General features: G+C 40.8%; 1 protein-coding gene across 4 annotated transcripts in view; it reads right to left on the bottom strand.

Moving 5' to 3' along the window:
* TRAFD1 (TRAF-type zinc finger domain containing 1) overlaps positions 1 to 15076 on the bottom strand; it is a 34380-nt gene that overhangs the window by 1849 nt on the left and 17455 nt on the right. For all 4 annotated transcript variants that reach the window (XM_008583964.1, XM_008583965.1, XM_008583962.1 and 1 more), the window contains exons 5-10: positions 13285 to 13690; positions 12436 to 12642; positions 5071 to 5147; positions 3386 to 3616; positions 1298 to 1418; positions 283 to 622 (exon numbers count right to left, since the gene is read on the bottom strand). In XM_008583964.1, the coding sequence (XP_008582186.1) occupies positions 283 to 622; positions 1298 to 1418; positions 3386 to 3616; positions 5071 to 5147; positions 12436 to 12642; positions 13285 to 13690 (1382 nt within the window). The remainder of the gene's footprint in view (positions 1 to 282; positions 623 to 1297; positions 1419 to 3385; positions 3617 to 5070; positions 5148 to 12435; positions 12643 to 13284; positions 13691 to 15076) is intronic.

The following is a 15076-nucleotide window of genomic DNA, read 5'->3' on the forward strand; positions in this document are numbered from 1 at the left end:
ATCCCGTTGCCGGTCCCAATCCGGTACGGGTGCAACACTGAGGGTTGCGATCCGTTGCCGGACACGAAAAAAGACAAAAAAAGGGGGAAAAAAAAAAAAAAAACCACCCATGGGTAGCAAAAGGATTTTTTTGGAATCAGGTGACAATATAGGCAAAATCCACACTCCACCCTCTTCCCATGGACCTCAGTCTTACTTCAGGCTGGGCCCAGGTCACCAGACCTTTTGCTCATGTTCTCTTTAGTCACACCCAAGCTCTATTCCAGGGCTACTGACTCTTACCTAGCTCCATATCTCCCTGCAGGCCCATGGGGGAAAGAGGTCACAAGGTTTTCTGGGTAGAGATTTTGAATGGGGTGAATCACTGGGACAGGCCCTGTGGCCATGGCCCCATTCTGGCTGTTTCGGCTCTGCCCCCTGATGTCCTGGCTGTCTGAATTGCTGAGCTTCAGTACATGAGGAAGGCTGGGCTGGCACCCAAGTCTGGGGCCTGATGTTGATTTTGACAGTCGGTTACAGGTAGCTATCATGTTGTTAATGGGTCTGCTGGGGGGCAGAGAGTAGGTGGGTCCTTTAGCTGTTTCCTGCTTGATATCATCCATGTACCCAGAGGACAGGTCTCCTGAGAAGAGAAAATAGTTAACAGCTTTAGGGAAGAAACTGCTCTTATTATTAGTGCTGGATTCAGGGCAGGAACAAAATGATTCTGGATAGAAGACAACTGCTCACCCCTAAAGGTTGCTGAAACCCATGTATCCAGGCCAGAGATGAGAACACTTTGTCTACTCTGCACAATTATTACCCAAGTCCTCAAATACAGCCTCCTAACTACTCAATAACAGTGAGCAAGCAAATCTTGGAAAATAGTTTCTAATTGGCTGTGTAGTGGTGAGGTTTCAAAAACAGTTTACTTGCCTAGTTATGAGGCTCTTACATCATCATATTTGACTATCCCAAGCATATTTCAAGTAGAAGCAGGGACCCAGAGCAGTCACAGCAAGGTCTGCAAATTACCCACAAATAAACCACTAAGAACACAGACAGGAGACCCATAGTTTACTATAAGCACCAACTGCAAAGTGTGTCTCATGGCTGTCCCTAAAGCTGTTAACCTATAAACCTACACTTGAGATCTAACCTGGGACCACAATGAGCTGCAGAGGAGTTGCCCCTGAAACCCTGGGGTGCTTAGTAACTTAAGATTCAGGTAACCCCATGTTAGACCAACAGATGAGAAGTGGTAAGCAGGCCTGAGCCAGCAGTGGACCTGAGGCCTTGGCTCAGCCCTGGCTAATACCCTGGTGTCTGACACGCCTCCTGGGCAGCTCTGGTGAGGTATCTCGAGGCTGGAAATCCTGACTAGGAATCCCCTCCATCACATGGTTGTTTGCTGTGGCTGGGCGCTGGTCACACTGGTCCTAAACAAGAAAAACCAGAATTAGTACCTCTGAACTGAGTCATTCCTGGAAGAGGAGTAGAGGGAGGAAAGAGAAGAACAGCAAGCTGGGTGGAGCACACCTCATCTGGAGGGGGACTTTGACAAGCACTGAGAGGAGGGTCCCAGGGACCAAGAGGAAGCACACATCTGGAATAGAGAAGTCATTCCCAATAGCACACAGGCACTGAAAAGCACTTTCTGATTTTGCAGAAATGAAGAAAGGACTGGTCTTGGGAGCCCAGAAAAGGATTTCTATACTTTGACCAGAGTATTTGCATAGTTGCTTATTTCAGTCTCCCCTAGTAGACAACTAGCAGTTCCTATCTACCACTTGATCCAAAAGCAGAGATCTTTATTACAGAAATGAAATGTATGATGTTCTAGCAATGGTTGTATGGCATCAAGTAGAGAAATGGTACCTGCAGTGTTGTCTCCCCTTAACAAATAAAATTGGGCAAAAGACATATTCTCCACTAACAGACTGAAATCCTAGACTGTAAAAGCTGAAGAACTTCATTTTGTCTAGTCCAGCTCCCTCATTTACAGATGTCTTCAGTGAGGAGGACAAGACCTATCCAAGGTCAACCATAAGACAAAGCCAGAAATAGACTCCCAGGTCTCCTGGAATGCAAGTCTCAAATGCCACCACAATGCCTGGTCAAAAGCAGAATGCATCAGTGACCCTCGAGAAAACTCTCATCTAAACCCTTCTGGCAAGGCCTCCATGCCTGCTCAAATGGAGTCCAGGCTCTTTGGACCTCAGCTAGTGACATGATGGTTTCAATTGCCAGAAGGTAGAAAAAGTCTAAAGGCCTGAGGTATTGTACACCTTAGATAGTCAGCTCATGAAACAGGGCATGGCCAAAAGGCAAGTGCACAGATTCTTGGTCAGGCTGGAATGCAACTTAAAGGCTAAAGAAGAGTTCTCAACTCTAGAGGCCGTAGGTTCACTCACAGAGGATCAGCATGGAGCCAACCAGATGGGTCCTCCAGACACTTACCTGGTGATGGAACAGCACCTCCTCTTCAAGCTGTACCCCACAGAATTCACAGGGGATGATGATGCTGTCCTCCACAGAGGGTGAGTTGTTCAGGCCCATCAAAGAGTCTAACTGGTTACTTGTAGCCTGCTGCAGAAAGTTCTGGAAGATGACATCAGGGTCCTCCACCCCTCTGGGGGAAGAGCTGCCAGTACTGAGCGAAGGTAAGGCACATGAAGGGTTACAGCTTGTCTGTCATTCAAAACACATAGTTTAAAAAAAAAAAAAAGTCAGAGTCAGAGGTTAAGGAAAAAACTATATTCCTAAAACATTTTCATAAGAAGTCACAAAATTTTAATCCTTAATATTGGGGAGAAGGTCTAAAAAGGGTCAGGAGAATGCAGATAGAACACTCACTTTACCTTTAACATATTCTCCACTAACAGACTGAAATCCTAGACTGTAAAAGCTGAAGAACTTCATTTTGTCTAGTCCAGCTCCCTCATTTACAGATGTCTTCAGTGAGGAGGACAAGACCTATCCAAGGTCAACCATAAGACAAAGCCAGAAATAGACTCCCAGGTCTCCTGGAATGCAAGTCTCAAATGCCACCACAATGCCTGGTCAAAAGCAGAATGCATCAGTGACCCTCGAGAAAACTCTCATCTAAACCCTTCTGGCAAGGCCTCCATGCCTGCTCAAATGGAGTCCAGGCTCTTTGGACCTCAGCTAGTGACATGATGGTTTCAATTGCCAGAAGGTAGAAAAAGTCTAAAGGCCTGAGGTATTGTACACCTTAGATAGTCAGCTCATGAAACAGGGCATGGCCAAAAGGCAAGTGCACAGATTCTTGGTCAGGCTGGAATGCAACTTAAAGGCTAAAGAAGAGTTCTCAACTCTAGAGGCCGTAGGTTCACTCACAGAGGATCAGCATGGAGCCAACCAGATGGGTCCTCCAGACACTTACCTGGTGATGGAACAGCACCTCCTCTTCAAGCTGTACCCCACAGAATTCACAGGGGATGATGATGCTGTCCTCCACAGAGGGTGAGTTGTTCAGGCCCATCAAAGAGTCTAACTGGTTACTTGTAGCCTGCTGCAGAAAGTTCTGGAAGATGACATCAGGGTCCTCCACCCCTCTGGGGGAAGAGCTGCCAGTACTGAGCGAAGGTAAGGCACATGAAGGGTTACAGCTTGTCTGTCATTCAAAACACATAGTTTAAAAAAAAAAAAAAGTCAGAGGTTAAGGAAAAAACTATATTCCTAAAACATTTTCATAAGAAGTCACAAAATTTTAATCCTTAATATTGGGGAGAAGGTCTAAAAAGGGTCAGGAGAATGCAGATAGAACACTCACTTTACCTTTAAACATTTCTGTGCTGTTTTTGTTTTACTGTGTTCATGTAATTATTCTTTTTAAAAGATTCAAGACCCAAGTAAAAGAGAGGCCCAAATATTCTTCATTATGTTTGTTAGTGGATTTTCTTATGCTGTTCCCAAACCAAAAACTAAATGTATTCAAATACTGTATTATTCCATTTACGGGGGGAAGATATATTTCATCACCCACAGCATTGTTAGTAGTTACAGAAATGCCAGACTAGGCTAAACTAAATCAGACCAAGAGTGTTGAGGGAAAAAGTGATTCCCTCCACGTAATCCTCAAACACATAAGGCTATTCTCTAATCATTCCTAATGGCTCAAGAACTTTTCAATCATTCAAAAAAATTCTGACACCTTTCATATACCAGATATTACTTGAAACTGAGAAACTAGAATAACCCAGAACCTGTCGTCAAGGAACTCAGCCTAGTGGTACAGACAAACAGGGGATCAGGAGACCACACCACAGGGTAAAAAGCTATACGAGAAGCGGGTACAGACTTTCAGGGAGCACTCAGGTGGGACCCCTGATGTACCCTTCAGTGTCACTCAGGATAGTTTCATGAAAGTCATGTCTGAACCAAGTCTGTTCCTGGGTATGTTGATGAAGCAGGGGCAGAAGGCCATACACCTTTTTTTTTTTTTTCCTTTTTGTCTTTTTTCGTGACCGGCAATGGATCGCAACCCTCAGTGTCGCGCCCGTACCGGACCGGGACCGGCAACGGGATCGCAACCCTCGGTGTTGCACCCGCACCTCACTCAGCCAGTGAGCGGCCGGTCTGTATGTGGGATCCAAACCCTCGGCGGGAGCGCCACCACGCTCCCAAGCGGCGCACTGTAGCAGTGCGCCACCGGGCCGGCCCAGCCATACACCTTTTAAGCAGAGGAAGTAACATGCAGAAAAATACCCTGGACTCTTCCATGGAACTGCAAGGATTTCAATACAGCTCCAATAAACCAAAATGTGGCATGAGATGAGACCAAAGCATAAGATGGTCAGTAGAGATGTACAAGTCACCACCATATGGAAGTTCTGCTGGATTGAGACCACTGGGTCTGCTGGAATAAGCATTTATTTTTCTAAGGGGAATAAGGCTGAGTTTTTATATCCCCATGTCATTCAAACCGTGGTAAAAAAATAAAAGCACAGTTGCTACTCCTACCACAGGTATTGTATTAAAATAGTTTGCTAAAGACATGTGGCCTGTAACACCAACTATGGCCTGCATACATTACTACTTAAAGCCCTCAAGGAATTCACAACACACCTGATGGTCAATCAGCAGTTCCTCTGGGTAGAGTTCCTCACAAAATTCACAAGGCAACATGGTCTTGTCAGCTGCACCTAGGTAACAGGTCACATAGTCAGACTCAAATGAACAAAAACAAACTTGATTTCAACCGTTTATCCCCTTTATGGGGTTTTATATAAAAGTTCTATTTCCTTTGACATTTCCTAGATATACCAATTTGTAGAGCTGTAAACCCTCAGAAGGAAAACCAAGAAACAAACCTCAGGCAAAAACTTCCATTATGGAACAAGAGATTTACTTGTCACCAATTTCCTGAGTAGCAATAAAGTAGCATTTTACCTGCTCCTCTGATTAAGTAAGAGATTTAAGTATATAATAACACTAGGCATTAATCTAAGTGTTTTCCATGCATTATTTCAGTCCTCAGGAAGAACTTATGAGGTAGATCCTACATTATCCTAATTTTAGAGATAAAGGAATTATGGCTTATTTATTACGGGCAAACAACATCCTGAAAATTCCTCACAGTACAAAAATACCCAAAAAAATGCTGACTAACAGTAACTTAACCCCATCTTGAAAAAAAAAAAAAAAGATGACCGGTAAGGGGATCTTAACCCTTGATTTAGTGTTTTCAGCACCACACTCTCCCAAGTGAGCCACAGGCCAGCCCTGGCAATTTCTTAAAATAAAACAATGAAAATTGCCTCATTGATGGATTCTTCCTCTCACAAAAGATTTCTCTGTAGCATGTGATGCTATTTGACAGTATTTTAGCCACTTCAAATCTGAGTCCATCTTCTCAAACCCTGCAGCTGCTTTATCAACTAAGTTTATGTAATATTCTAAATCCTTCATTGTCATTTCAACAATGTTTAAGAATCTTCATCAGGAGTAGATTCCATCTAAAGAAACACTTTCTTTGTTCATCCATAAGAAGCAACTCATCATCTGTTAAAATTTTTATCTTGAGATTACAGCAATTCAGTCACATCTTCAGGCTCCACTTCTAATTCTAGTTCTCTTGCTATTTCCCCCACATCTGCAGTTATTTCCTCTCCTGAAGTTTTGAACCCCTGAAAGTTATCTATAAGGATTGGAATCAACCTCTTCCAAATTCCTGGTTAATGGTGATATTTTGACCTCCTGCCATAAGTCACAAATGTTCTAGAATGTTCTAGTGACATCTTGAATGGTGAATTCTATCACAAGGTTTTCAATTTTCTTTGCCTAGATCCATCAGAGGAATCACTATATATGGCAGCTATAGCCTTACAAAATGTATTTCTTAAGTAATAAGACTTGAAAGTTGAAATTACTACTTCATCCATGGGCTACAGAATGAATGTTGCATGAACATTAATCTCCTTGTACATTTCCATCAGAGCTCTTGAGTGAGTAGGTGCATTGTCAGTGAGCAGTAATATTTTGAAAGGAATCTTTTTTTCTGACCTATAGGCCTCAGCAGTGGGCTTAAAATATTCAGTAAACCATGCTGTAAACAGATGTGCTGTCATCCAGGCTTTGTTGTTCCATTTATAGAGCACAGGCAGAGTAGATTTAACACCATTCTTAAGGGCCCTAGGATTTTCAGAATGGTAAATGAGCACTGGCTTCAACTTAAAGTTGCCAGCTGCATTAGCCCATAACAAGAGAGTCAGCCTGTCCTTTGATGCTTTAAAGCCAGGCCTTGACTTCCCCTTTATAGATATGACAGTCATAGATGGCATCTTCATCCAATATAAAGCTGTTTCATCAATATTGAAAATCTGCTGATTAGCCTCTTTCACCAATTATCTTAGCTAGATCTCTGGATAACTTGGTGCACCTTCTACATCAGCACTTGCTGCTTTACCTTACACTTTTATGTTATGGAGATGGCTTCTCTCCTTAAATCTCACGAACCAACCTCTGCTAGCTTCAAACTTTTCTTCTTCAGCTACCTCACCTCTCTGTCTTCATAGAAATGAAGAGAGTTAGAGCCTTGATCTGGATCAGGCTTTAGCTTAAGGAAATATTGTGGCTAGTTTGATCTTCTATCCAGACCACTAAAACTTTCTCCATATCAGCAATGAGGCTGTTTCACTTTCTTATCATCCGTGTATTCACTGGAGTAGCATACTTTTAATTTCCTTCAAGAACTTTTCCTTTTCACTCACAACTTGGCTAACTGGTGCAAGAGGCCTAGCCTCCAGCCCGTCTTGGCTTTCAACATGCCTTCCCCACCAAACTTAATCGTTTCTAGCTTTTGATTGGTGAAATATGTGTGACTTTTCCTTTCATTGGAACACCTAGAGGCCATTATAGTTATTAATTGGCATAACTTAGATATTGTTGTATCTCAGGGACTAAGAGGGCCAGAGGAAAGGGAGAGACATGGAGGAACAACTGGTTGGTGGAGCAGTCAGAACACACACAACATTTATTAAGTTTGTCATCTAATATGGGCACAACTTGTGGTGCCCCAAAACAGTTACAATAGTAACATCAAAGATTAATGATCACAGATCACCATAATAGATATAATAATGAGGAAAAAGTTTGAAATACTGCTAAAATTACCAAAATCTGACATAGAGTCACCAAGTGAGCACCTGCTATTGGAAAAACAGCACCAAAAGATTGCTCAATGTAAGGTTGCCACAAACCTTCAGTTTGTAAAAAAAAAAAGTAGTATCTGTGAAGCACAATAAAGTGACGTGTTATAAAATGAAGTAAGCCTGTATTAAAAAACAAATTAGAAATAACTAAGGACTCGGGCCGGCCCAGTGGCGCACTGCTATAGTGTGCCGCTTGGGAAGTGCGGTGGCGCTCCCGCCGAGGGTTCAGATCCCACATGCAGACCGGCCACTCACTGGCTGAGCGAGGGGCAGGGGCAACACCAAGGGTTGCGATCCCGTGGCCGGTCCTGGTCCGGTATGGGCACGACACTGAGGGTTGCGATCCGTTGCCGGTCACGAAAAAAGACAAAAAGGAAAAAAAAAAAAAAAAAAGAAATAACTAAGGACAAAATCAGTGAACTAGAAGATTGTTAAGAAATTACCCAGGGGGCCGGCCTGTGGCTCACTCGGGAGAGTGTGGTGTTGATAACACCAAGGCCCCGGGTTCGGATCCCATATAGGGATGGCTGGTTCACTCACTGGCTGAGCGTGGTGCTGACAGCACCAAGTCAAGGGTTAAGATCCCCTTACCGGTCATCTTTAAAAAAAAAAAAGAAATTACCCAGAATGCAGCACAGTGAACAAAAAAAATGGGAAATGTGAGTTAAGAGACATAGAAGACACAGTGAAGTCTAACATACCTAAATGGATTTCAGTGAGACTACAGAGAATCAAAGACAGGCAATAATCAAAGAAGTAACCAATGAGAATGATCCAACTAGATGAAATACTATATTTCTGAATTGAGGAAGACCAGCAAATAACAAGAAATTTAAGACCAGGGACATCATCAGGAAATTGCAGAATACCGGAGACAAAAAGATCTTAAAATAAGCCAGATAGAAAAGGCAGAGTACCTACAGAGAAATAACAACACTAACAAATAACTTCTCTACAGCCAGCAATAGAAGCCAAAAAAACAATATCTTCAAAGAACTAAGACACAATAATTGGCAATCTAGAATAGTATGATCAGAGAAACTATCCAAAATGAAGATATTTTCACGCAAACCAGAATAGGGAATTTACAACCAACAGACACTTTCGAGAGAATTTCTAAAGAATGTTCTTAAAGAAAAAAAATTATCCTACAAGAAAGCTCTAAGAATCAAGGAGAAATGGATGAGCAAAGACAATGGTAAACACATAATAAATACAATGACATACTTATTTACAGTATGGTGCTGGTAACACCAAGGTCAAGGGGTCCTGATCCCCACACTGGCCAGCTGCCAAAAAAATAAGTAAATAAATAAATGAAATGATTAATACAACTATAAAAAACCAGAAATGTCTACATTATGGCATTAAAAAGAAAACAAGAGAGAACACTAACACATATCAATGGTACTTAAGTCATAAGGAATGATCAGAATTCTATGGCTATTATATTGATTTGTATGTAGAAATGTGATGAGATAAAGTAAATTTAGTCTTTGTTACGTTAGATAAAAATGTTAAAATTTCCAAGCAACCACTAAAAGAATAGGGATAGAGAATACAAATTCCAAACTAGGAGAGGATAAATGGAATGAAAAAAGCAAACAAATGCTTCATTGACTTTTTTGAGAAAATAAAGGACACTACACTAAATCCAGAGCCTTCATTTGTCACTACTATGCTGTAATTATACTTCCTTCAGTACCAGTCTAAATGCTCTGATGAAAGACACGTTTGAACAGTTGATAAGGGGACTCTCACAGAAAAAAAGATGCTGCTCGAAGTTTGGAAAAGACTTTGTTTGGGACTAGGGCATTTTCTTAAGGGAAAGAAGCAGCAAATATTAGGTAAAAACAAATGGACTAAAGGTAACAAAAGGGAGAACCTGAACATCAACATCCCATAAAGGACCGCAAGCTTAGAAATGGAAAAGATGCCAAAGCCAAACATTAGAAAGTATTGTTTGGCTCCCCCCAAATCAAGAGGTCTTCCTAATAAAACCAGCTTTTAAACAATCCCATTGTATTATACATTCACATCATTTTATATACAAAGACTCTCTCTGGAAGGCTAACTAAGAAGCTGCTGAAAGTGGTGACCTCTGGGGAGAACTAGGATACTGTCATCAGCCAGTGCATCTATCAGAGGTGAGACGGAGACTTACTTTTCTTTTTACAACCTTTTAAACTGTCATAATTTTTTTATATATAATTTTTATCTTTTTTTCTTTAACGGCTTTACTGAGATATAATTCACATACGATACAATTCACCCATTTAATGTGTACACAATCATTTTTATTATATATGTAAACTACCTATTTTTAAAAAATCCTCTAAAATAAAAAAGCTTTTTTTGTATATATATGGCCTGGAATGGCAATTTTTCGCTGAAAGTGGTGACCTCTGGGGAGAACTAGGATACTGTCATCAGCCAGTGCATCTATCAGAGGTGAGACGGAGACTTACTTTTCTTTTTACAACCTTTTAAACTGTCATAATTTTTTTATATATAATTTTTATCTTTTTTTCTTTAACGGCTTTACTGAGATATAATTCACATACGATACAATTCACCCATTTAATGTGTACACAATCATTTTTATTATATATGTAAACTACCTATTTTTAAAAAATCCTCTAAAATAAAAAAGCTTTTTTTGTATATATATGGCCTGGAATGGCAATTTTTCTTTTTTTTTTTCCCAAAGATGACCGGTAAGGGGATCTTAACCCTTGACTTGGTGTTGTCAGCACCATGCTCACCCAGTGAGCGAACCAGCCATCCGTATATGGGATCCGAACCCGTGGCCTTGGTTTTATCAGGCCGGCCCCGAAATGGCAATTTTTCAACCTGTGGAGACATAACCCTCTAAGGAGCTAAAGAATCATTTTATGCAGTCCTTCAATCTGCACATTAACTAACCATTGTCTAGAGTGGACTACAGAAACAAAATATTTCAGATATATTTACTATTTTTTAAATTAATATAATCTGTTATAATTAAGAAAATAAAAAATTTAAAACAACAAAAAAAATGTCATCCCTATCCAAATTTCTATTGATTCTATCAACTTACCTCCTTTAACTAGGCCACATAAGATCCAAACTTCAATATTTGGACCCAGGATTAATTCCTGTTTTATCTGAATCAACAAAATGTTAAGAGGTAATCCTACTGTTCTTGGAGTCATTACTCATATAGTGGCATGAAGACAAATCACAGCTGAGAGAGCTGCTTAACTCAGAGGTTCCTAAAATCTCTCACAACTTGTGAGTTTTAAATATGACATGCATCAATAAAATATGAGTACCTCTCCAAGATTGTTGTTCTCTTCACAAGAGATTCAAAGGGTGGTTTGCTGCTCACAATCCAGCTTTTAGTTTTAAAAACTTAGTCTTAACCCACAAGTCCAACAATACTGAAAAGGAATTGTTTTTAAAAAAGAGTAGGAAGGGAAAAGTTCTTCTTTATAGAAGAGTGACAACTAATGTAGAACAAAGGACAGAAACAGAAAAATCACCATAGTAATACTTGATTCAAGCAAGAAACATCAATGAATACTCAAACCACTAGATAAAAGATCGTGTGAATATCCAATTCCCCAACAATCTTAAAATATAACACTCTATTATAAACGTAAAAAGCTACCTATACAATGGAGATATCTAAGCAACCTCACCTTAGTTAATATCGAGACAAATTAACATCTTGAGAAGGACACAGCATCACCAGTAAAGCATTCCTGACAAAACTAAAACCTGAATCTAAATGTGGGAAGATAATCCAACAAATCTAAATTGGGAAAGAAACATTCTGCAAAACATCTAGCCTGGACTCTTCAAAAGTGTCAATATCCTAAAAGAAAGGAAAAAAAAAAAAAGGTGGGGAACTAAACTAAAGGAAACTAAAAAGAACTAAACACAATAACAATGCATAATCCTGGATTTTGAAAATAAAACAGGGCTGACCAGTTAGCTCAGTTGGTTAGAGCATGGTGTTACAACACCAAGATTCAGGGTTCAGATCCCCTTACTGGCAGCTGCAAAAAAAATAAAAAATTTAAAAAAGCTCTAAAGGACGTTATGTACAAGTAGGGAACTTACATTGAATTTCCTGAGAGTGACATTTTCATAGTGTTTACACAGGAGAATACCCTTGTTCTTATGTGATGCTGAAGTATTTAGAGATAAAATGTTATGTCTTCAAACTTATTTTCAAATGGTTCAAGGGGGAAATATATATATAAAGATAGAAGTAAGAAAATATTAAAATTGGCCGGCCCGTGGCTCACTCGGGAGAGTGTGGTGCTGATAACACCAAGGCCATGGGTTCGGATCCCATATATGGATGGCCGGTTGGTTCACTGGGTGAGCATGGTGCTGACAACACCAAGTCAAGGGTTAAGACCCCCTTACCGGTCATCTTTATAAAAAAATTTAAAAAAATAAAAAAAAATAAAAAAGAAAATATTAAAATTGTTTAATACAGATGAGGGATATATGGATGTTCACTATACTATTCTGACAATTTTTAAAAATAGGAAGTTGGGGCCTGGCCAGATAGCTCAGTTGGTGTTATAACAAGATCAGGGTTCAGATCCCCCTACCGGCCAACTGCCAAAAAAAAAAAAAAAAATTAGGGAGTTGGGAAAAGGAAACAAACAAAAAAGAATAAGGCAAATTCTATCTCATGAAAATCTTTCGATTTTATATGAATGTATAGTGTTAGACATAAAAATTACAGAGACAGAGGCTAGTGCAGAATAAGCAAACCTACCCTTTATGTCACTCAGAGAACTGGGACCGCGATGAGACTGGTCTGCCTCACATACGGCCCTCCAGAAGTCTTGCTCCGCCACCCTGGAGGCTTGGCCTTCGTTTTGCAGACTTAGAGCCAACATGAAGTCCAAGTTTGCACTATCTTCACCACCCTCTTTGCAAGGCTGTCTGCTTCTATTCCTTTCCTGCCTTTCTTGTTCTTCAACTGGAAAAAAAAAAAATCAGCACTCGAAATACATTACAGATGTTGCCACCCTTCAACTCAAATTCTTGCCTAGCAAACAGTCAAGGTTTATAGGCATCTAAACAGTAACAAAAAGGCCCAGCCAGTACCCTTGGCCCTCTGATCTCTGAACATTGTCTGCCATGAGAAAAGTCTCCATTATTATTCTAATTGTATTACTGATAAGCAATATTACTGAGCCATATTATGGGAAAGGAATCATGCTAAATATTTTACATATATTTTCTGCATTACAGCAGGATGGTTTAAAGCATGGGGTCAGAATGCCTGTATTCAAATTTCAACTCTACCATTTACCTACCCTCATATGACTGTTGTGAGAATTAAATGAGTTAGTTCATGTGAAGCACTTTGCAAATGCTTTAGGCACATAGGCCATAAGTGTTAGCTATTTATAGCACTGTCATCATCATCATCATCATTAACCCTAACCATAATCCAACAGTGAAGAAGTTATGTTATTCCTATTTTATAGGAAAGTTAGACATTCTTCCCAGCACAATCAGGTCTCTATATTCAAGATCTATTTGGTCCCAAAGCACAGTTCCATTTGACCTGGGATTTTGATACCATTCCAGTTTCCTAATCACAAGCACAACTCACATAGATTATTCTGAATTGGAAACTGGGCAGTCATGTTCCTTTGGTTGTTAGTTCTATTGTGGAAAAGATCTGATTCAAAGGCTCTTAGGGGCCTTTGGCGTATCCTTGTGGGTGGGTCCAGAGCCTCAATTTGTCTGAGGAGTTGGGATGCAATCCTGATTCCATCTTGACCCCAAGACTCATCATATGCATTAAGAGGTACGGCAACCTCATTTCTCTTTTCCTCCCCCTCTCTCCCACAAACTTCAGGGTGAGTCTTCAGATCTTTCACAAGGACATTGCGCCCACAATTGCCACATAGTTCCGTCCGGGCACCACAATAATCTTCATGTTCCTTCAGTTTGAGAACAGAAAGTTCCAAATCACAGTGTTGGCAGACAGCAAGCCGCAGAGGGCACTCAGACTCCTGCAACATACAGTAATGAGGCAGTTAATATGTACATCTAGGAGAGGCTATATTTTAATCCAGGCCAAGAAAATAAAAGGTATCTACTGCAATCTTCACTTCCAATCCTAGCTTCTTGTGCCATGCTTTCTATGAATTTAACAGTCACAGCTTTCCCTTTTGTTCCTACCACAAGGTTCTATAAAGGGAAGGAAACTCTTAGAAGTAACCTCTTCAGCTACCCCGACTATCATATCATTTTGTACAAACATTACGAAGTAATCCAAAATCAGAGCTGGCCAGTTAGCCAGGTGTTTAGAGTGTGGTGCTGATAACACCAAAGTCCAGGGTTTGATCCCTGTACTGGCCAGCCGTCAAAAAACAAAAGCAACCAAATAAAAAATAATCAGCCAGAGAAGCCCAGGAGCGAATAACAAGAAGCATAGCAGCTCAGATATGTTTGTCAAAGCTCCACCAATCTCCCCTTACTACTCCAATTCAGTCTTAAGTAGCTGGTAACAAGGCAAAGAAACTGTCCTTCAGAAAGACACCCATTTGAGCAGGAAGACGTCCAGCAGAGGAGGCGGAAGCTCTGCAGAGACCACATGCCCTGCGGTGCCACCACCACGCGATCCAGCAGCCTGCCCCAGTGTGCGCGGAACAGGGAGACGTCCAGCAGGGGAGGCGGAAGCTTGGCAGAGACCACACACCCTGCGGTGCCGCCATGAGACCAGGAACCCAGCCAACTGCATGCTGACCAGAGAGGTAGCTCCCCAGAGAGGCCCAAGACCCAAGGCAACCACACACGCAAGGCACTAGTGGCCAACTGAGCAGACACTGAGGTAGCCATACCAAATTGGCAACCCCAGCAACATCCTAGCCAGACAACAGTGTCAAACCTGTGGACTGTGAAACCCCCTGCCACAATGACTAAACATCAAAGGAAAGATACCAAAAATACAAAAAATCAAGAAAGTACACCACCAAAGGGTAATTACTCTCAAGCTGTAGATCCTATAGGACAAGAAGCCTTTGAAATGTCTGACAAGGAATTTCGACTGATAATTCTAAGGAAACTGAATGAGATACAAGAAAACTCAGCTAGACAACATGATAAAATGAGGAAAAGTATACAGGACCTGAAAGAAGAAACGTACAAGGAAATCAATGCCTTGAAAAAGAATGTAGCAGAGCTTGCCGAACTGAAGAAGCTATTCAGCGAAATAAAAAACACAACGGAGAGTTTAACCAGCAGGCTTACAGAAGTAGAAGAGAGAACTTCTGACCTTGAAGACGGACTGTTTGAAATAACACAGGCAGACAAAAAAAAAAAAAAAGAAAGAAAAAAGAATTAAAGGCATTGAAGGTATTGAAGAAAATCTGAGAGAGATATCAGATAACCTTAAG

This window comes from Galeopterus variegatus, unplaced genomic scaffold, assembly GCF_000696425.1.
Source record: "Galeopterus variegatus unplaced genomic scaffold, G_variegatus-3.0.2 Scaffold3105, whole genome shotgun sequence".
Lineage (NCBI taxonomy): Eukaryota > Metazoa > Chordata > Mammalia > Dermoptera > Cynocephalidae > Galeopterus > Galeopterus variegatus.